Source organism: Fundulus heteroclitus, chromosome 5 (assembly GCF_011125445.2).
Source record: "Fundulus heteroclitus isolate FHET01 chromosome 5, MU-UCD_Fhet_4.1, whole genome shotgun sequence".
NCBI lineage: Eukaryota > Metazoa > Chordata > Actinopteri > Cyprinodontiformes > Fundulidae > Fundulus > Fundulus heteroclitus.
Genome location: NC_046365.1, coordinates 10,808,568 through 10,823,851, shown reverse-complemented (window position 1 = coordinate 10,823,851; position 15,284 = coordinate 10,808,568). Strand labels below are relative to the sequence as shown.

Below are 15,284 nucleotides of genomic sequence, written 5' to 3'. Positions count from 1 at the left end.
AAACTCCCTTGTTTTTCTGGCATGAAGTAAACAGAAATAATTCTAGTTATCCCTAAAACAGTAAACGTTTAGTTATTTAAGCTCAGACAGTGAGAAACACAAGGTGTATTTTTAAGTGGCGTATGCAAATGCTTTGTTTCAGTTAAAATTGTGAGTATAACAGTGAAACAAATACCTTACATCTTATTTTGGTTGTATTATGAAGGAAAACCAAAATGTCCCTTTGCAAATTCGACAGCCAAAAGAAGAGGACTTTCAGTCAAACGGCAGACGAAACTGGTGACAACTTAACAAACAATACAATTGCACACAAATGTCTCATTTAGGAAAGCGGAGGCATCTCAGGAGAGCCTGTCTGCAGCCTTCGCATTAATCAAAGCCATCTGTTCATATTGCAAGCTTTACTGAAACCCAGCCATCACAGTCTGCTTTATCCCGGTCCAGATGAACAATCGCTCGGCTGATTGGATAAGCAGGCTTTTAAGATGGAGAAATGGAAAAAGGCTTGTGCATTTCAGATTTTTCCTCTCAGAAACTTTTTTCCCCCTCCTGCATTTTGGCCCTTTATCACCCATATATCCCACTGAGACTGGAAAGCCCACCGGTGAGTTTTGTGCTGCATCTTAAATTAAGATAACTCTCATGAGAGTACACTTGAAAGGTACTAATGATCCTTCTTTCTCTGGAGGGTAGCAAGGACCAAGAGACTGTTCTGTGCATGACAAGTCACATCTATTCATATTCATACGTTCATACATCCATGATGGCAATCTGTCTTTTTTTTCTTCGCTGCCAGTGTCACCTGGTACTGTCCACATGTTGGTGGATCCAAAAAAAAAAGAACTAGCTCATCCTCCCAATTCTGTTTGTTGAAGCTCTTTTTCCGAAATACTGTCCGACTCTGCAAAAACGTCAGTCCATGGCGATTCACTCCTCGGCTGAGTCCTTAAAACCCAGCTCACCTCAAATTAAGCTAAAAATACCCCAAAGGGATGAATTGCTGGGCCTGGTGTATGTTCTAATAGCCAAGGTTTAATTGCGGCTGTAGGTTGACGTGCCACCTCCTTCATGTCATTCCTCAACTTTGAGTCTGGGTTGTCACTGGCAAATGAGCCGAACTGATTGGAACCTCGGTATACAAAACAGGTATCTCTGTGTCACTCATTTTAGCTCTGTGTCATAGCCTGAAGCGAGAAGTAATTATGCTCAGTCATGCAGTCTGAGAAGAGGTGCAGAGTACATCCGGGAGGTTGTTATAAAAATCTGCTGTTATGCCAAACTAGATAGGGCAAGTAAAATGAGGGTTTTGGAGATGCAAGTCCAAGCTGTGGCTTTGTACACATGACTTACACTCAATGGAAACTCCTTAAATTTCACCTGTTCTTGTTTAAATCTTATTTCCTAATCATTAAAAACATGAGAAACGTTGTCTTGCGGATATGTTCCAATCATAAACTTCAGAGCACTTTATTCGGATTTTATGTTGTAGACGGACACAAAGCATTCCAAAGTTATATGGTGAAAGAAAAATAGTTGACATGCGTTTGTAAGCATTTTTATTTGTAAGCACCAAGGTTGTGACACGGTCAACCATCTCATACTGTGTCAGCGCCTCCGGGAGGTAGGAGTTAGTGGGACGGCACTCAGCTTTTTCCACTCCTATCTCTTGGGGAGGCAGGAATATGTTAAACTGGGAAATCTCACCTCTACTGCCAGATTGGCTATCTCCGGTGTCCTTCAGGGGTCAGTCCTGGGCCCCCTTCTCTTTTTAATGCACATGCTCCCCCTTGGTAATATCCTTCGAAGCCATGGCATCAGCTTCCACTCATACGCTGATGACACTCAAATTTACCCCCAAACCTCCCCTGACACTCATCTAGCTTTCTCTCTCAAGCCACCAAAGGTCTCTGCGACATCCGTCATTGGATGAGCCAAAACTCTCTTCGATTAAATGGCAGTAAGACTGAGGCCATCCTCATCAGCACCCCCCTATCAAACCAAACAAGCTGGCATTACCCACATCTCCATCAATAACCACTCCATCTCTCCTCACTTGTCACCAGTCTTAGTGTCAGGTTTGATACCTCCCTCTCCTTTACTGCTCATATTAAATCAGTTTGCCAGACCTCTTTCTACCATCTGAAGACGTGACTACTGTAACTCCCTACTAGTAGCAGGTCTCCCCTCCAAATCCATCCAGAAGCTACAGTATGTCAAAAACAGTGCTGCCTGCATCCCCACCAAAACCCGGAAATCCATCCACATCACCACAGTCCTCCATTCCCTCCAATGGTTCCCTGTCAACCAGTGGATAACCTTTAAGTCACTCCTGCTGGTCTACAAGACTATCAACCACACTGGCCCAACCTACCTCCAGGACCTTCTTTTTCCTCAATCTGCATCTCGGTCACTCAGATCTGGCACCCAGAATCTCCTCACTGACCCCGTACTAGGCTATCAACCATGGGTGACCGTGCCTTCTCCTCTCTGGGGCCTCGGCTCTGGAATCAGCCTGAATCAGTCAGGATGGAAGATTCCCTTACAACGTTCAAAAGCAGCCTGAAGACTAGTTTGTTTCATGCTGCCTTCAATAAATAAGACTTGCCCTTTGATTTTCTTGTTCTTAACTGCAATTGTTGGCCATATTTTTAACACTATTATTTTAGATTTGTCATGTTTTTTTTTAGGATTTGTTATTCAGATTGTTTTAAACCTCATTTATTGTAGAACTGTGAAGCACCTTGAGGTGAAGTGTGCTATACAAATAAAATGTATTATTATTGTTCTTCTTCTTATTATTATTATTATCATTATTATTATTAAGGAGAAAAAGCTTTAAGATGTCCCAATAGCTGTTTGTCATAAGTCATTTAGAGACTACAGCAAAGTTGTAAAACAAGAAATGCAACAATTTGACATGCAAACAAAATGTTGAGTGTTGCAGAAAACTAACAGCGTTACAACACCACAAATAGATCACTCTCACTGGGAAACATAGTGTTGGCGGCATCATTCTGTAGAGATTTATTTATTTGACAAGAAGAGAAACTTGTGTGATTTAATGGGAAGATAAACGCAGCCTAATACAGGTCAATCCCTGGAGAACAACTATGGAATGGACTAAAGACTTCAAACTAGGACGTAGGTTCAAATTCCTGCAGGAGAAAGAGCCTAAACCTACAATGCAATGGTTTAAATTAAAGCATATTCATGTGTTAGAATTGTTCTCTCAAAGTACAGGTTCAAATACAATCGAGAATCTGTTGCCAGGGTTGAAAATTGACGTTCACAGATGCTTCCAATCCAACTTAACAATGCTTTCTCCGTTTTGATTAAAACAACCTACATTAAATGTGGTCATTGTAATATGAAGAATATGTGTTGCAGTGTTTTGTAAACTCTCAAAATGAAAGTAATTTTAATATTTACTTTATAGGTAAATATTAAATACAATATTGTATGTATTTCTCTGTCATTAAATGTGACAATACAGAAAGATATGAATGAAACTGCATTTTCACCACCTAGACTCCAGGAGAAACCTCTTGAGGGGCCCACACGTCATTGATCAGGCTTTCAGCCTCCTAAAAACCCCACCTGGGAAGAGAAATGCCGTGGGATTTGTTTCAGCCACTCAGTGCCATGCGGTGCTGCTGTATTACCAGAGAATCTGACGTAACAATTGGCTTTCACTGGCAAATAAAGAAAGCTCACAAACGAGGGAAAGGAGGCTGCGCTCATACTTTAGTTGTTGAATCCAGTGCGTGCAACGTGTCACAGAACCCTTAAAATGACTCAAATTTAAACAAGACTGGAGCTCACTTTAATGTCAGTTTTATAATGGTTTCAAAGCACTGTGCAATTCAGCTGATAAAAAAATATGAAAAGCAGTTTGATGGCACTTGTGTAAAGCAGCTTTTTTTCTTACACTGGGGAGAAAAAAGGGTGCGATCTTTGTTTTCCTCCACAAGTGTTAAGCTTACCAGCCCTAATTTAACCTGAGCACATTCAGAATCCAGACAAACATGTTAGTCCTTAGCCCAATATGCAGTAATGTCTAATATCCACATGAGGGCGATGTGTGTTCTGTTATCAGGCTGTGGCATCGCTCTCTGAATTAACCAGTCTTCGGGTGGACGATTAACATTAAGTGGTGCGATTTGCCAGATGGCCCCAGGCTTTAGACAAATACATTTGCACCTGCAGCAAAAGGCCTGCGTAAAGATCAGTCTGCGGTCTGTTCACACAGCCCTGCCTGTTTACTTAACGGCAAGGCTGGGTAAACAACAGAATGACAGAAACGGGGACACAAACACCGGAACAGCTTTAATAGCGTGAGCCGTTAAACTTAAAGTAGCGCAGCGTGAGCAGAATATCAGAACAAGGTTGAGTACAATTAAATAATGAAGAGGTGAAACAAGTTGTCGATTTAAAACCACCGAAGCTTTATTAGAGGATGTTGGTAAATAAAATTAAAAAAAATTGCAGAGGACAACGGCAGTCCCTCTTAAGGCAGATGTGGACTCAGACAACAGACTGCGATTTGTCCAGCCTCCTGTCTCCCTCCGAGTAACGCCTGTAGGTCTCTGCCATCAGCGGCTCCAAGGCCTCGGCTGAGCTGTGGGAACGAGCTCGCACGGCACAGGCGACGACAGCGCCCACGGCGGCTACGGCCACCACCGCCGCAACGATGGCCACGGTGATGATCTCAGACAGGGTGAGGGGGCGAGCTGTGCAGGAAGGGACCACACATAAAGTGAAGAGGGGTCGTCGGTTTAGGTGGTGGGGGGTGCGCTGAGTTATTGGATGAGTGCGTTTGAACTGCTCACCTGGCCACTGGACTTCATATGAGTATCCCAGGTTTTCGGTGGCAGGGACAAACATCTCGGCGTTGGTGACAGGAGGCCAAAAAGGAACCATGTTGAACCTGCGGTTGTGTCCAATGGGGGCGTCTTCATCAGGGTAAACTATTTCACCTGCCGGCAGATGGTCACAGTTGTAACACTTCTATATTTCCCCACATTTAAGTTGGTAGCACCTTGCAAACGCATTCATTTCCTTGGAACTGGTGCACACCCGTCACATTACAACCACAAAGTACTGTACATCCTGGGCAACACGTCCAGCCAGCCAGGAGTGAGGGGCAATTTAAAGGGAACAGTTAACCTATTATGGATGTTTATGGACTGTGGGAGGAAACCAGAGAACCCAGAGTCAGCCCACAGAAACCAACTCTATGTGGAAATGCTACTGCTCTTTGAAGCCAGAAACTTATTGCAGATATGCAACAATGCAAACTAACTCTCCACCGTGCAGCCCCGTTTGGGGTATGTTTCTTCCAGCTTTGCTCATCTTGGGACATTTTTTTCAATATTAATAAATGAATCGATCAATCGTTTATTTATATAGCCCTTAGCATTGCCAATAAAGGTGACCAAAGTGCTTTACAATTAAAAACAATAAAAAAAATACAGAACAAGCTTCGAACAGGCAATAAAAATGGAAGATCAGGAACATAATCTCAGAGTGCTGCGTGGTTTTAAGACCCAACCTGAATAAAAGTCTCTCGAGATTTTATTTAAAAAGTGGTGGAGCATGGATCTGGAGTGCAGGGAGCTGTTACAGAGTCTGGGTTCCTGCTACCTTTCTTTGCTAAATAGCTCAAGCTTAATAACACTAGATAAGGAGCATCTGTGAAGATTTTCAGATCGTTCTACAGATTCTCAGATTTAGGTTTGTACTGAGAAAAGGGACGGCCTGACATATACGGCCAAAAAACCTAATATTTCAATTTATAGAGGACGTGTTTAACAGGATGTGCAGCGTAGCTTAACATAAACCATTTTACATATCGAAGTCTGGCCTCATCTGCTTGCACTCTTTAAGCTGGTGTTTATATGATTTGCTTTTGCCACTTTTTCGGAAATGTCAGATTTGGGGGATGGCAACCGATTTTAATGCGTCAGATGTGGATCACTGCAGCTCCTCCAGAGTAACCGTGGACATTTTGGCTACATCTCTGCTTATTCTCACCTTGCCCAGCTGGTCAGAATAGGTAGGCAACTATGCCTTGGTAGGTTTACAGTTATGCAAAACTTTCCATTTCCACATGATGCACTGAGGGCTCTGTGAGATGCCTCCAGGTTGGAATATTGTTCTCTAACCTACCTCTGACGCCTTCACAGAACAGCTGGATTAAAACAAACAGAGCTGAACACCATTTATTAAGTAGGTGACTTCTGAAGGCACTGAAATGCACTGGCAACCGGAATAGAGAGGTCTGAATGCAAATGTACACCAGGCTTAGTGAAAAAGTTTGAATTCCAGGTTTTATTTTCATTCCACCTGACAATCATGCCCTGCTTTGTGTTGGTGCAACACCTAGGATCCCGTTCAAATACGTCGAGAATCATAGTTGTAAGCAGACAAAATGCAGAAACTTTTAAGGGGTGTGAATACTTTTCCAAGACACTGTAAGCTTTGAGTCCGGACGTGGCTGAGTCTGAGCGTACCTGGTTGGTGCCTGCGAAGCCACTCGTCGAAGATCGCATCAGTGAAGGTGTGCAGCAAGACGAAGATGGGATCATTCGGAGACAGGTGAGTCTGTCCGCCCGTCCCGTTGAGAAAGAGGTGAGCTAGATTGTGGAGGCTGCGGATGACGGGGTCATACATCCCCTGCGGGGCACTGTAGCCTAGTTAACGCAGAACAACAAAAAGAGAGAAGAGAAATGAAATCACTGATTTACCAAAATTAGGAACAGCAAATGCTGTCTTGGAGCTAACCATATGTGCATGTGGGTGGAGGATTGAGGGAGAGAGAGTTTCTGGCTCGAGTTTTCCTCTCCACACTTTCACACTCAAACTTCAGCGGCTTTATTTCCTGTGCAACTGCGATGCAGTTTTCTCCATCTATCGATGAGGTAATGTCGAATGCTGTGGCTCTGAGTGATAGCCGGCGGCTGGGCACCTTCGATGCTGTTCCTGAAGCTCTCCGAGGAGGTGGAGTAGTAAGGCGGAGTGTCGAAAGTCTTCAGCTCCAGACAGTCCAGCACGTCCTGGGGCTCCGGTAACCTCTGCACCATGGGCCGTGCCACGTTACCCGCCGGGTTCCTCCTGATTGGACTGCTCTCGGTACCTTGGTGATAACGAAAAACAAAACGCACGGACCGAGAAAAGTAACAGTTGTACAATTGGGTCTATAAATTTTCATCTCCTTGGGCTAATTTTCCTGGAATATGATGATATAAAACCTTTTTTTTAATGGGTAGTAGCGAAGGTGAATCTATTTACTGCCAAATTATTGTGTTTGTTCTTTTTAATTTGTAACAACAATAGAAGCACTTCAATTTCTCAGATGGCAAAGCTACTGAATCTTCTTTACAAAAATATGTGACAGGACCATCTCCGTCTTTCACAGTAGGAGTGGCGAACTTTTAATCATAGGCTTTGTTCACTCCTCTCCAAATGTTGCGTCTAAAGCTGCAGCTTATTTATTCTATACCAGAGGTTCTGAAGCTCGTCTCTGTGCTTTTATCACAGTTTGTTCTGGAAATCTGACCATCCATTCTTCCGTTTCCTAATTTATTTGCAGCTTAATTCAATTCAATTCAATTTTATTTATATAGCGCCAAATCATGAAACATGTCATCTCAAGGCACTTTACAAAATCAAGTTCAATCATATTATACAGATTGGGTCAGATTATACAGATTGGTCAAAAATGTCCTATATAAGGAAACCAGTTTAAGAGTCCTGCATGTGAGCTGAAGTTATTTACAAGTTTGTTTGTTTTTCTCATCCCAATCAATTTTCCTTCCTGACTCTTTTGTTGGTCTCCATGACCCTAGCTTGGTTTCACCACAACCCCTAATTTTCCAATCCTTGATCAGAGTTTCAACATTGTTTATTGGCATTCCCCATTCCTTGTGTATTTTTTAAACGCTTCCCTCTTCTGTAAAGTTCAGCTACCTTCTCCTACACCTCCTTTGATAGTTATTTTACTTTCCTAATGACCCAGAATCAAACAACATCAGCAGTGCTCTAGATGAAAGGCGTAGGGGTCTGTCAGGAATCCGAAACCTCGCTAACTTTTCATCCGTGCACACACCAATCCAATCAAACAAATAAAAGGTGAGGATCTCTTTTAGACCCGTGTGCATCATCTTGTGAGTAAATTGTCACTGAAAGAAATTCTGGGGATACGTTCCTGGTCACATGGGCAGTTTCTGTCGTGGTTAGGATTTTCTAAAGAGCAAATGTTTGATAACTAAAGGTTTTACCGGAACACCCATCCAGCCAAGTATATCCAAACAATCCTTTTTGTTTTTTTTGTTCAAACTATGGCGAAAAACAAATCAAACGCGCTGCCAAGTTATTTAAACGTATGTGCACAGCTGGATGTCATTTACTGTCTACTTCCATGTAGTCAGATCAGTCTTAGACATGACAGGATGGCAGATAAATTTATTTCAATGAGACTCAACAGCAGCGTGTGGAGGCTTTATAACTGAACTCTTTTCTGTATTCTCTCTCTCCGGCACTCGTGATCCGCGTCTTTCTTTCTCTTTGTGCTTTCTCTCCTACACGCAAGCAGGGGGGCTCCAGAAATGGGTTGTGTGTGTTTGAAGATTATTCCCAGAGATCAAAAGAACCCGTAGACTTGCTAGATTCCTGTCTTCAGCAAGCAGATGCACAAATGAGGCAACCCCCTTACCAGCCCCCCCCCCCCCGCCCCAACTCAACCCATTTAAGGAGCTGTTGCTTGTTAGTGAGGGAATTACCCGACCTGTCATGACTCTCCAAGGAAAAGAATGAACACTCTTACGTAGGCCTCTTGTATTTTTCTACTTGGGTACCCCCCCCCCCTCCCTTATGTGTTTTTGATGGGACGAGATGAGTGACTCAATTCCAGACAAAGAGAAAACTTAAAAAAAGCAAAGGAAGTGACTAATCCCCTGGAATGAGAGCTGATCCCCATAAATTCAATCGCCTTTTGCGGCTCATGCAAGCTTCAACATATTAAGCCCCAAGTTTCTCTTTATTCGATCCCAAAACGTGCGACCTGTTGTGAAAACCTGAAAACTATTGAAGGCTCCATTGTCCTCTACAGAGGAAATGTTTCTAAATTCAGTGCGCAGTATGGCAACCCAGAAGGCAACGTCTGACAACCGGAGTGGTTTCAAACAAACTGTGCTAATAGCCAGCCGTATTGAAATTTAGCACAACAGCTGTGAGGTATTATTTATAGCAGCTTATGTTCTACATGCTCCCTTTATGAGCTTTTTGCCCTCTTTTTTTTGGGATGCAGCTGAGACTCTGTCGTACATCAGCAGCACCGCTCGCCTTTCCCTGTGAGGTTGGAGGTGAGTGTCTGTGCGGTGCGGCCGGCTTCTCACTGTTGCAGACGGTGCCCAGCGCGTCGTAGTCCTCCACGCTCTCGCAGATGACCCTCCACTCAGAGAACGCGGAGTTGGGGCTGATGGAGTTCGCGTCGAAGGTGCTCCTCGCCCCCAGCAGGTCATCGGTGCAGATGTCGCACTCGCTGCCGCCGGTGGCGAAGTTCCAGTAGGGCAGGGCGAAGGTTGGGTCACTGAGCATGTCCTGCTTGGTTGACATGGGGTCAAAATGATTGATGGGTAAGTTGAATAATCAATACTCCTGTGTAACTGCACTTTTTGTTGAATGTATTTTATTGGCCTTGTTTTCCTGCCTTCAGAAACTAAAATAAATAAATAAAAGAATTTGCTAATAGTGACTATACCATCTCTTAGCACCGACACATTGTGCTGAGAACAGCAGTCTTCGGTGTGGATGTTGTTACTGAGTGGGGAAGAAAGTACAGTAGCTCTGTCCAGTATGAGTGACATGTTTAAAAATGAAATACAAAGGAAGGAGAGATGTTGAAACTGTTTTAACAGACGCTATGTCATACAACAAATCAAGATGTCTGCTGTTCACTCAGAATGCGAGAGAGCAAGAGAGAGCAAGACTTTCAGCAGATTACAGGAGCTTTCACCCTTGGTCTGTTATGGGACATGTTGGATTTGGAAATCTTGGTAGCTTTTTGGGAATCTCCTTTAACCGTCAGGTTTAAATTGTGGATCTACATGGTGTACACGGGAAAATGTTTGTCGTAGCGCTAGGCTTGTTTCTCTCCTATGTTAGATTATAAACTGTAGAGTGAAAAGCGTCCTTGCTTCAAAATATTAGTAAAATCGCCCGCTTGTGTCAAGAAGGCAAGAAAGTATTTTTTCAATGCTGTTCCTACATGTTCTTATGTTCTACTTCCAAAATGGCTCAAATCACAATTACAACAACAGATATTGAACCAACCTAAACATTCTGCTTAATGTATCTTTAATTCTGATCCTTTTCATCACTTTCCCCCTTCACACCTTTCTCTATAATATTCAGAACCTATCCAGCCCTGCCCCCAAACCCCTATCTCCGTTTGACCAACCCAGAAGGTCCCAATTTTCCCCTTCATGCTCTCCTACGTGCCTGCATGTCTCTCTCCAGTTGCAGCAGATGAAATCGATGCCAGGTGACAAAGCCTGGACCTTCATGCGAGAAGTCCACACCTCCAAAGCTGGCCTGGCCTGGTCCGAGGTATGTCTTACTGACAGAGTAGTAGTGGCTCCAAACAAAGTAGTTGTAAATGGTGATGTTCTCAAACTGTGGGGTGTTTCCATCAGGTCCAAACACCTCCTGGTACCTACGGCATGGGAAGAACACAGTTCACAAGAATTCAGCCAGAAGATTATGTCTACCTTTGGCCATGTCTAAGGTGCTTTCCCACAATAATCTGTAATAGCCACTGCTATTGATAATTTAAAGAAGCCATTGACTGAACTTTTTAAACATCACTGCAGTTTTAAGGGACAGTTTGGATATTTCAAATGAGATTTGGGGAAGTTTTTATCTGTGGTTTTGACAGATATCAAATGACGGTCATTTTGTAGAGAACTCGTATAAAATCTCCTCAGTAATGTACTTTGTAGAGTTTTTCATGGGCGTAACACTGGATTTATAAGTCATCTGAATAATTGTCGGGCTGTCATGTCACAAAACCAAGGCAACACCAACAGAGAAGAGTAGAACATGCACTGCAATCGATCGAATATACATATAAAAAAAGAAGTTCTGAAGAGGATCATTACCCTCGTCACCACTTGTTTCAGCCTCTGTATCCATGTTAGAAATCAACAAGGTTTTTGGCTCGTCAGAGTCACATTTAGGCTCAAAGATTTGTGTTTGTACCCCTTGCAGCTGAAGCATTCCCTTTGTCTGTGGGTATGTCCACAGGTAAGTAAAAGCTAAGTGTTTACTAAAGCAAACAATGCATTTGTTTGCTTTTTCTTTGCGATTATTTCAGTCGTCTACGCTTAATCCTAACAACTCCTTCTAACATCGGTGAACTGGAGGTTCATTCTGCAGAAACAAAACTTTTGGTTTCTTTTGACACACTTTTTAAAGACGTTATACTTTGGTAATAGCCTTGCCTGCAAGCTGAATTCTCGCGGTATTTGTGCGCTCACAAACACACGAGAATGTGCAGAACGTACAGTGCTACACATTATCAACCTGGCAGTCCTGTAGTGGACATTCAAAACTTTTGAATCCTGCTCAGTTTGTTTTATAATACATTTCTTTGTTGAAAGTCAAACACACCTCTGGCCATTTACTTTAAGTTTGTTGCTGTCCTCTCGGCCAAGCAACAAATGCAAAATGTATGCTGGTTGAAGCTTTTTAAGCTGCTACTGAACTCTGTGCCACGAGTTCAGAAAACTTTTAGATTGTGCGACAAGCTGTCATTTGTTAAATGAAATCAATTCCAATATGTTGCAAAGATATTCAAGGTTATGTAGTAAACACCTGGCAGATAATCAGCTTATCAGGCAGATTGATACAGCCATCAGCCTAAAACGTCTTAATTTCGCCTAGTATGGAGGCTATTTGGTTGAGAAAACATTCTTGTGAGAGTGCAAACAGTTAATATCCACTAATGTAGAATTGCAGAGCTAAAATGGGGGGGGGGGGTCTAATCAGTTGTTAACCTTCCACCAATGCAATACGTTTTTTTTTTTTTTTTTTCATTTGCAATGTGCTGTCTTTCCACTACAGGTAAAGGGAACTACTACAGATGATCATTTCAGAGAAATTCAAAAACTCTAAACTGTCTCTTTGGTGCCAACCCAAAGGACTTTCCGCCTTTGAATCGTTTTACTTGCAAGCAAACTTATAGTATCAGTAAAGTGTTATATACCTTCTTGTACAGATGACAAGGTTAGGGTGGACTGTCCTCTTTGCTTGGTCTAAGGCATTTATAAAAGCCTGCTTCTCAGCTGTGTTCATCTGCTTGATGTTCCTCCTCACTAGAGTCAGGTTGGCAGAGGAGAGAAAGAGAGAGGTAGAAAAGTAAATGTTAATAAAATTTACCATTTGTATTCATTGTCTCCAGGTGATAAAATGCTCCCTTAATCCCAGAGGCTGATGTGATCGACTTGTGGAATTTTAAAGGGCGCGTCAGGTCAGAGGCTCAACTGCACCGTCTTGAATTTTAAAGACCAAAGAGAATCAGTTTTCTTACCTACGGAGATCCTCTGATCACAGTTCGGCCCAGTCAAACCGTGCTTACACCGTCCACAGTTGTAGCCGCTGAAGTTGCCGTTACACTGGCAGGTGCGGTTGAAGAACCTCAGAGGCCACCTCTCTCTGTCATCGCGCCCCGCGTACGGGTACTGTGGCCCGTGGCGGCGGCTGTCGGTCGCGATTGTCACACACTGCCCTCTTCCTGTGCTGGAGCCACACTCATCCGCCGCCACGCCTGCAGGGGATGGACAGCACTGGCCGCTCCGCAGCCCCTCAGGAGTGACGCACTCTCGGGGGAATTGGGCCAGAGCGAGGCTGGTGCACAAGCTCACCACCATGGGACCCACGATCCACATGCTACCATGTTCCAGAATGATTAAGAAAAGATTCAAAATCAAAGCAGAAGTTAGTTGAGACAATTCAACTACTAGTTATGTTGGTTTATACTTTTACAACCCATATTCCAGAACATACCCGACACAAAAAAAAAAAAAACAGCAACTAATATTCAAAAGCAAGCCGACACACACTCCACTTAAGATCAAGAACAAAACAGTGGGTATGCATTCTTTTGTTGGAGCCAGTTGACTCAACATCATCATCAAACCTTAACTTCTTAGACGCCCCAGCAGGCAGTGCAAGTCATTATTCATAATTCACAATCCCATTAGCTTTCCGATGTAACAAGCTCAGAAACGCTTTCAACAGTAGCTCGTGAGACATTCCTTCCTCCCTCGTTCTTTTTGTAGTTGGATTTGCTTGTCTTTTGAAGCTCGTAGATTAGGAATGAATGAAGTGACTAATGACTTCGCCGCAGCAAATGGAGATAACAAGATCTCAAGGAAAATTACCATTGAAAACATAATGGTGATGGTTTACGTCTCCGTAAACTGGCAGCCTCTAATCTCCACACAGAATAAGCTCCTAATGATTACCATGGTCTTGAATCAGCCATTCTTATATTAAAAGGTAAGAACTTTAGTTGGTTATTATACATGGAGGGAAAAATATAATATAAGACCCTACCTCTGACGGTGCATGCTGCTCCTCTGCTTGCAAAGTTATGACCCTACCCCCAAAGAGTCAGCCCATTTCTCTCATTTGTCTTAAATAGAGACTGGGCACAAAGCGGACCTTTCTGGAGCTGGTGCCAGAATGCTCAAACGCATGCACGAGTGCAGTGCAGCACAATGAAGGCTGCACATAACACTTGAGGGTACTCAAACATTAGAGGAGCTTTTTTTTCATAAGTTCATTCACATGCCTTGCGATCATAGCTCTCATGACGCCACTTTGTGTGATCCCTCCCGGGAAAAAAACACAGTAGGACAGCCTTCATCTTGAAGCTGTTCACACAAAATAACTTTTTTTGGTGTTTTATCTATCAGCTAAGCAGCAACAATTACTTCTTATACGTCAGGTTATATGTCTGGAAGTAAATTCTTGGAGGTGCTCATGTATAGAACGTTTCTATAACATCATTCAACTGACAGGCCAGTCACTGCAATAGTCTAAATTCTATCTTTCAGATAGGACTGAATATGTCTCGCGCGGAGAATGTGAGACCAGACCACTCCATGTCACCTGTGTTGTTCCCCAGGGGTCAGTCCTTGCCCCCATCCTTTTCGCCATTTACGTGCTTCCCCCTGGTCAAGTCATCAGCAAACACGGACTCAACTTCCACTGTTATGCTGATGACACGCGACTGTATATCAAAACCGCTCCAAACCCATCCCTGTCATCCTTTACCAACCTGCCTTGAGGAAATGAAGGCACGGATGAAAAGTAACTCCCTCCAGCTGAATAACAATAAAACTGAAGCACTCCTCATTGGTACCCCTCATCAGGTTCACTCCTCACCCATATCTAAACTTATCTTCGACAGACAGATCATTCCTCTCTTCCCCTCAGCAACAAATCTGAGAGTTCAATTCTTCAACGACCGCATAAAACATCTGTGCAAAACCTCATTCCAACAGCTCCGCAATATTTCAAAACTCCATCCCACTCTATCCCTCCCAGCAGCAGAACAACGGGACAACGCCTTCATTTTCTCAACGGTGGACAACTGTGACGGGCTCTTCATCGGGAGATACCTGGCAAAACCATCTAGAAGCTGCAATACATTCAAAACAGAGCTGCCAGGGTCCTAATGAGAGCCTGTAAACACGAGTACATCACCCCCATCCTTTGATCACTGCACTGGCTGCCTGTCTCATCGCGGATCAACTTTAAAATTCTGCTACTCACCCATGGACATGCACCTACATACCTCCAAGAACTCATCACCCTACAGTCCACCACCCGCACCCTCAGATCCACAAACACCCTGCTCCAAGTCCCCAGTACCACCATGGGGGACCGAGCTTTCTGCTCGGTCACACCAGGGCTCTGGAACAGCCTCCCCACCCAGCTGAGGGCCATTTAGAGCCCCGACTCTTTTAAAACAGGCATGAAAACTTTTTTGTTCAGTAAAGCCTACGAATGCTAATCACAAACTGATTTTTAACCTTATTTTATTGTTTTTAACTGAGTATGTTTTTAATTTCCTTTACCTTTTTTTAACTTCTGTTAACACTGTAGCACTGAGATCTTGCTGATGAAACGTGCATTAGAAACTAAAGTAGTATTAATATTATTATTATTAATAATAATAATAATAATAATAATAATAATAATAATAATAATAATAA

The 15,284-nt window shown here is 43.1% G+C and overlaps 1 protein-coding gene across 1 annotated transcript; it reads right to left on the bottom strand.

The window, feature by feature from the left end:
- Positions 1 to 4,424: 4,424 nt before the first annotated feature.
- On the bottom strand, positions 4,425 to 13,785 carry tyrp1b (tyrosinase-related protein 1b). The gene is made up of 9 exons (XM_012851252.3): positions 13,618 to 13,785; positions 12,590 to 12,948; positions 12,266 to 12,374; positions 10,501 to 10,714; positions 9,396 to 9,600; positions 6,968 to 7,135; positions 6,513 to 6,692; positions 4,830 to 4,976; positions 4,425 to 4,730 (listed from the first exon to the last, which is right to left on the bottom strand). Exons 1-9 carry the CDS (start codon positions 13,629 to 13,631, stop codon positions 4,525 to 4,527), a joined length of 1,602 nt encoding a protein of 533 aa, XP_012706706.3. The 5' UTR covers positions 13,632 to 13,785; the 3' UTR covers positions 4,425 to 4,524.
- Positions 13,786 to 15,284: the final 1,499 nt, after the last annotated feature.

Bases quoted from the DNA above. Each gene is read 5' to 3' on its own strand.
- tyrp1b (XM_012851252.3), bottom strand. The intron at 10,715-12,265 runs GTATATAACACT...CCCATGCCGTAG, and splicing joins CTTGTCATCTGTACAAGAAG to GTACCAGGAGGTGTTTGGAC. The intron at 9,601-10,500 runs GCACGTAGGAGA...TCAACCAAGCAG, and splicing joins AACTGGAGAGAGACATGCAG to GACATGCTCAGTGACCCAAC.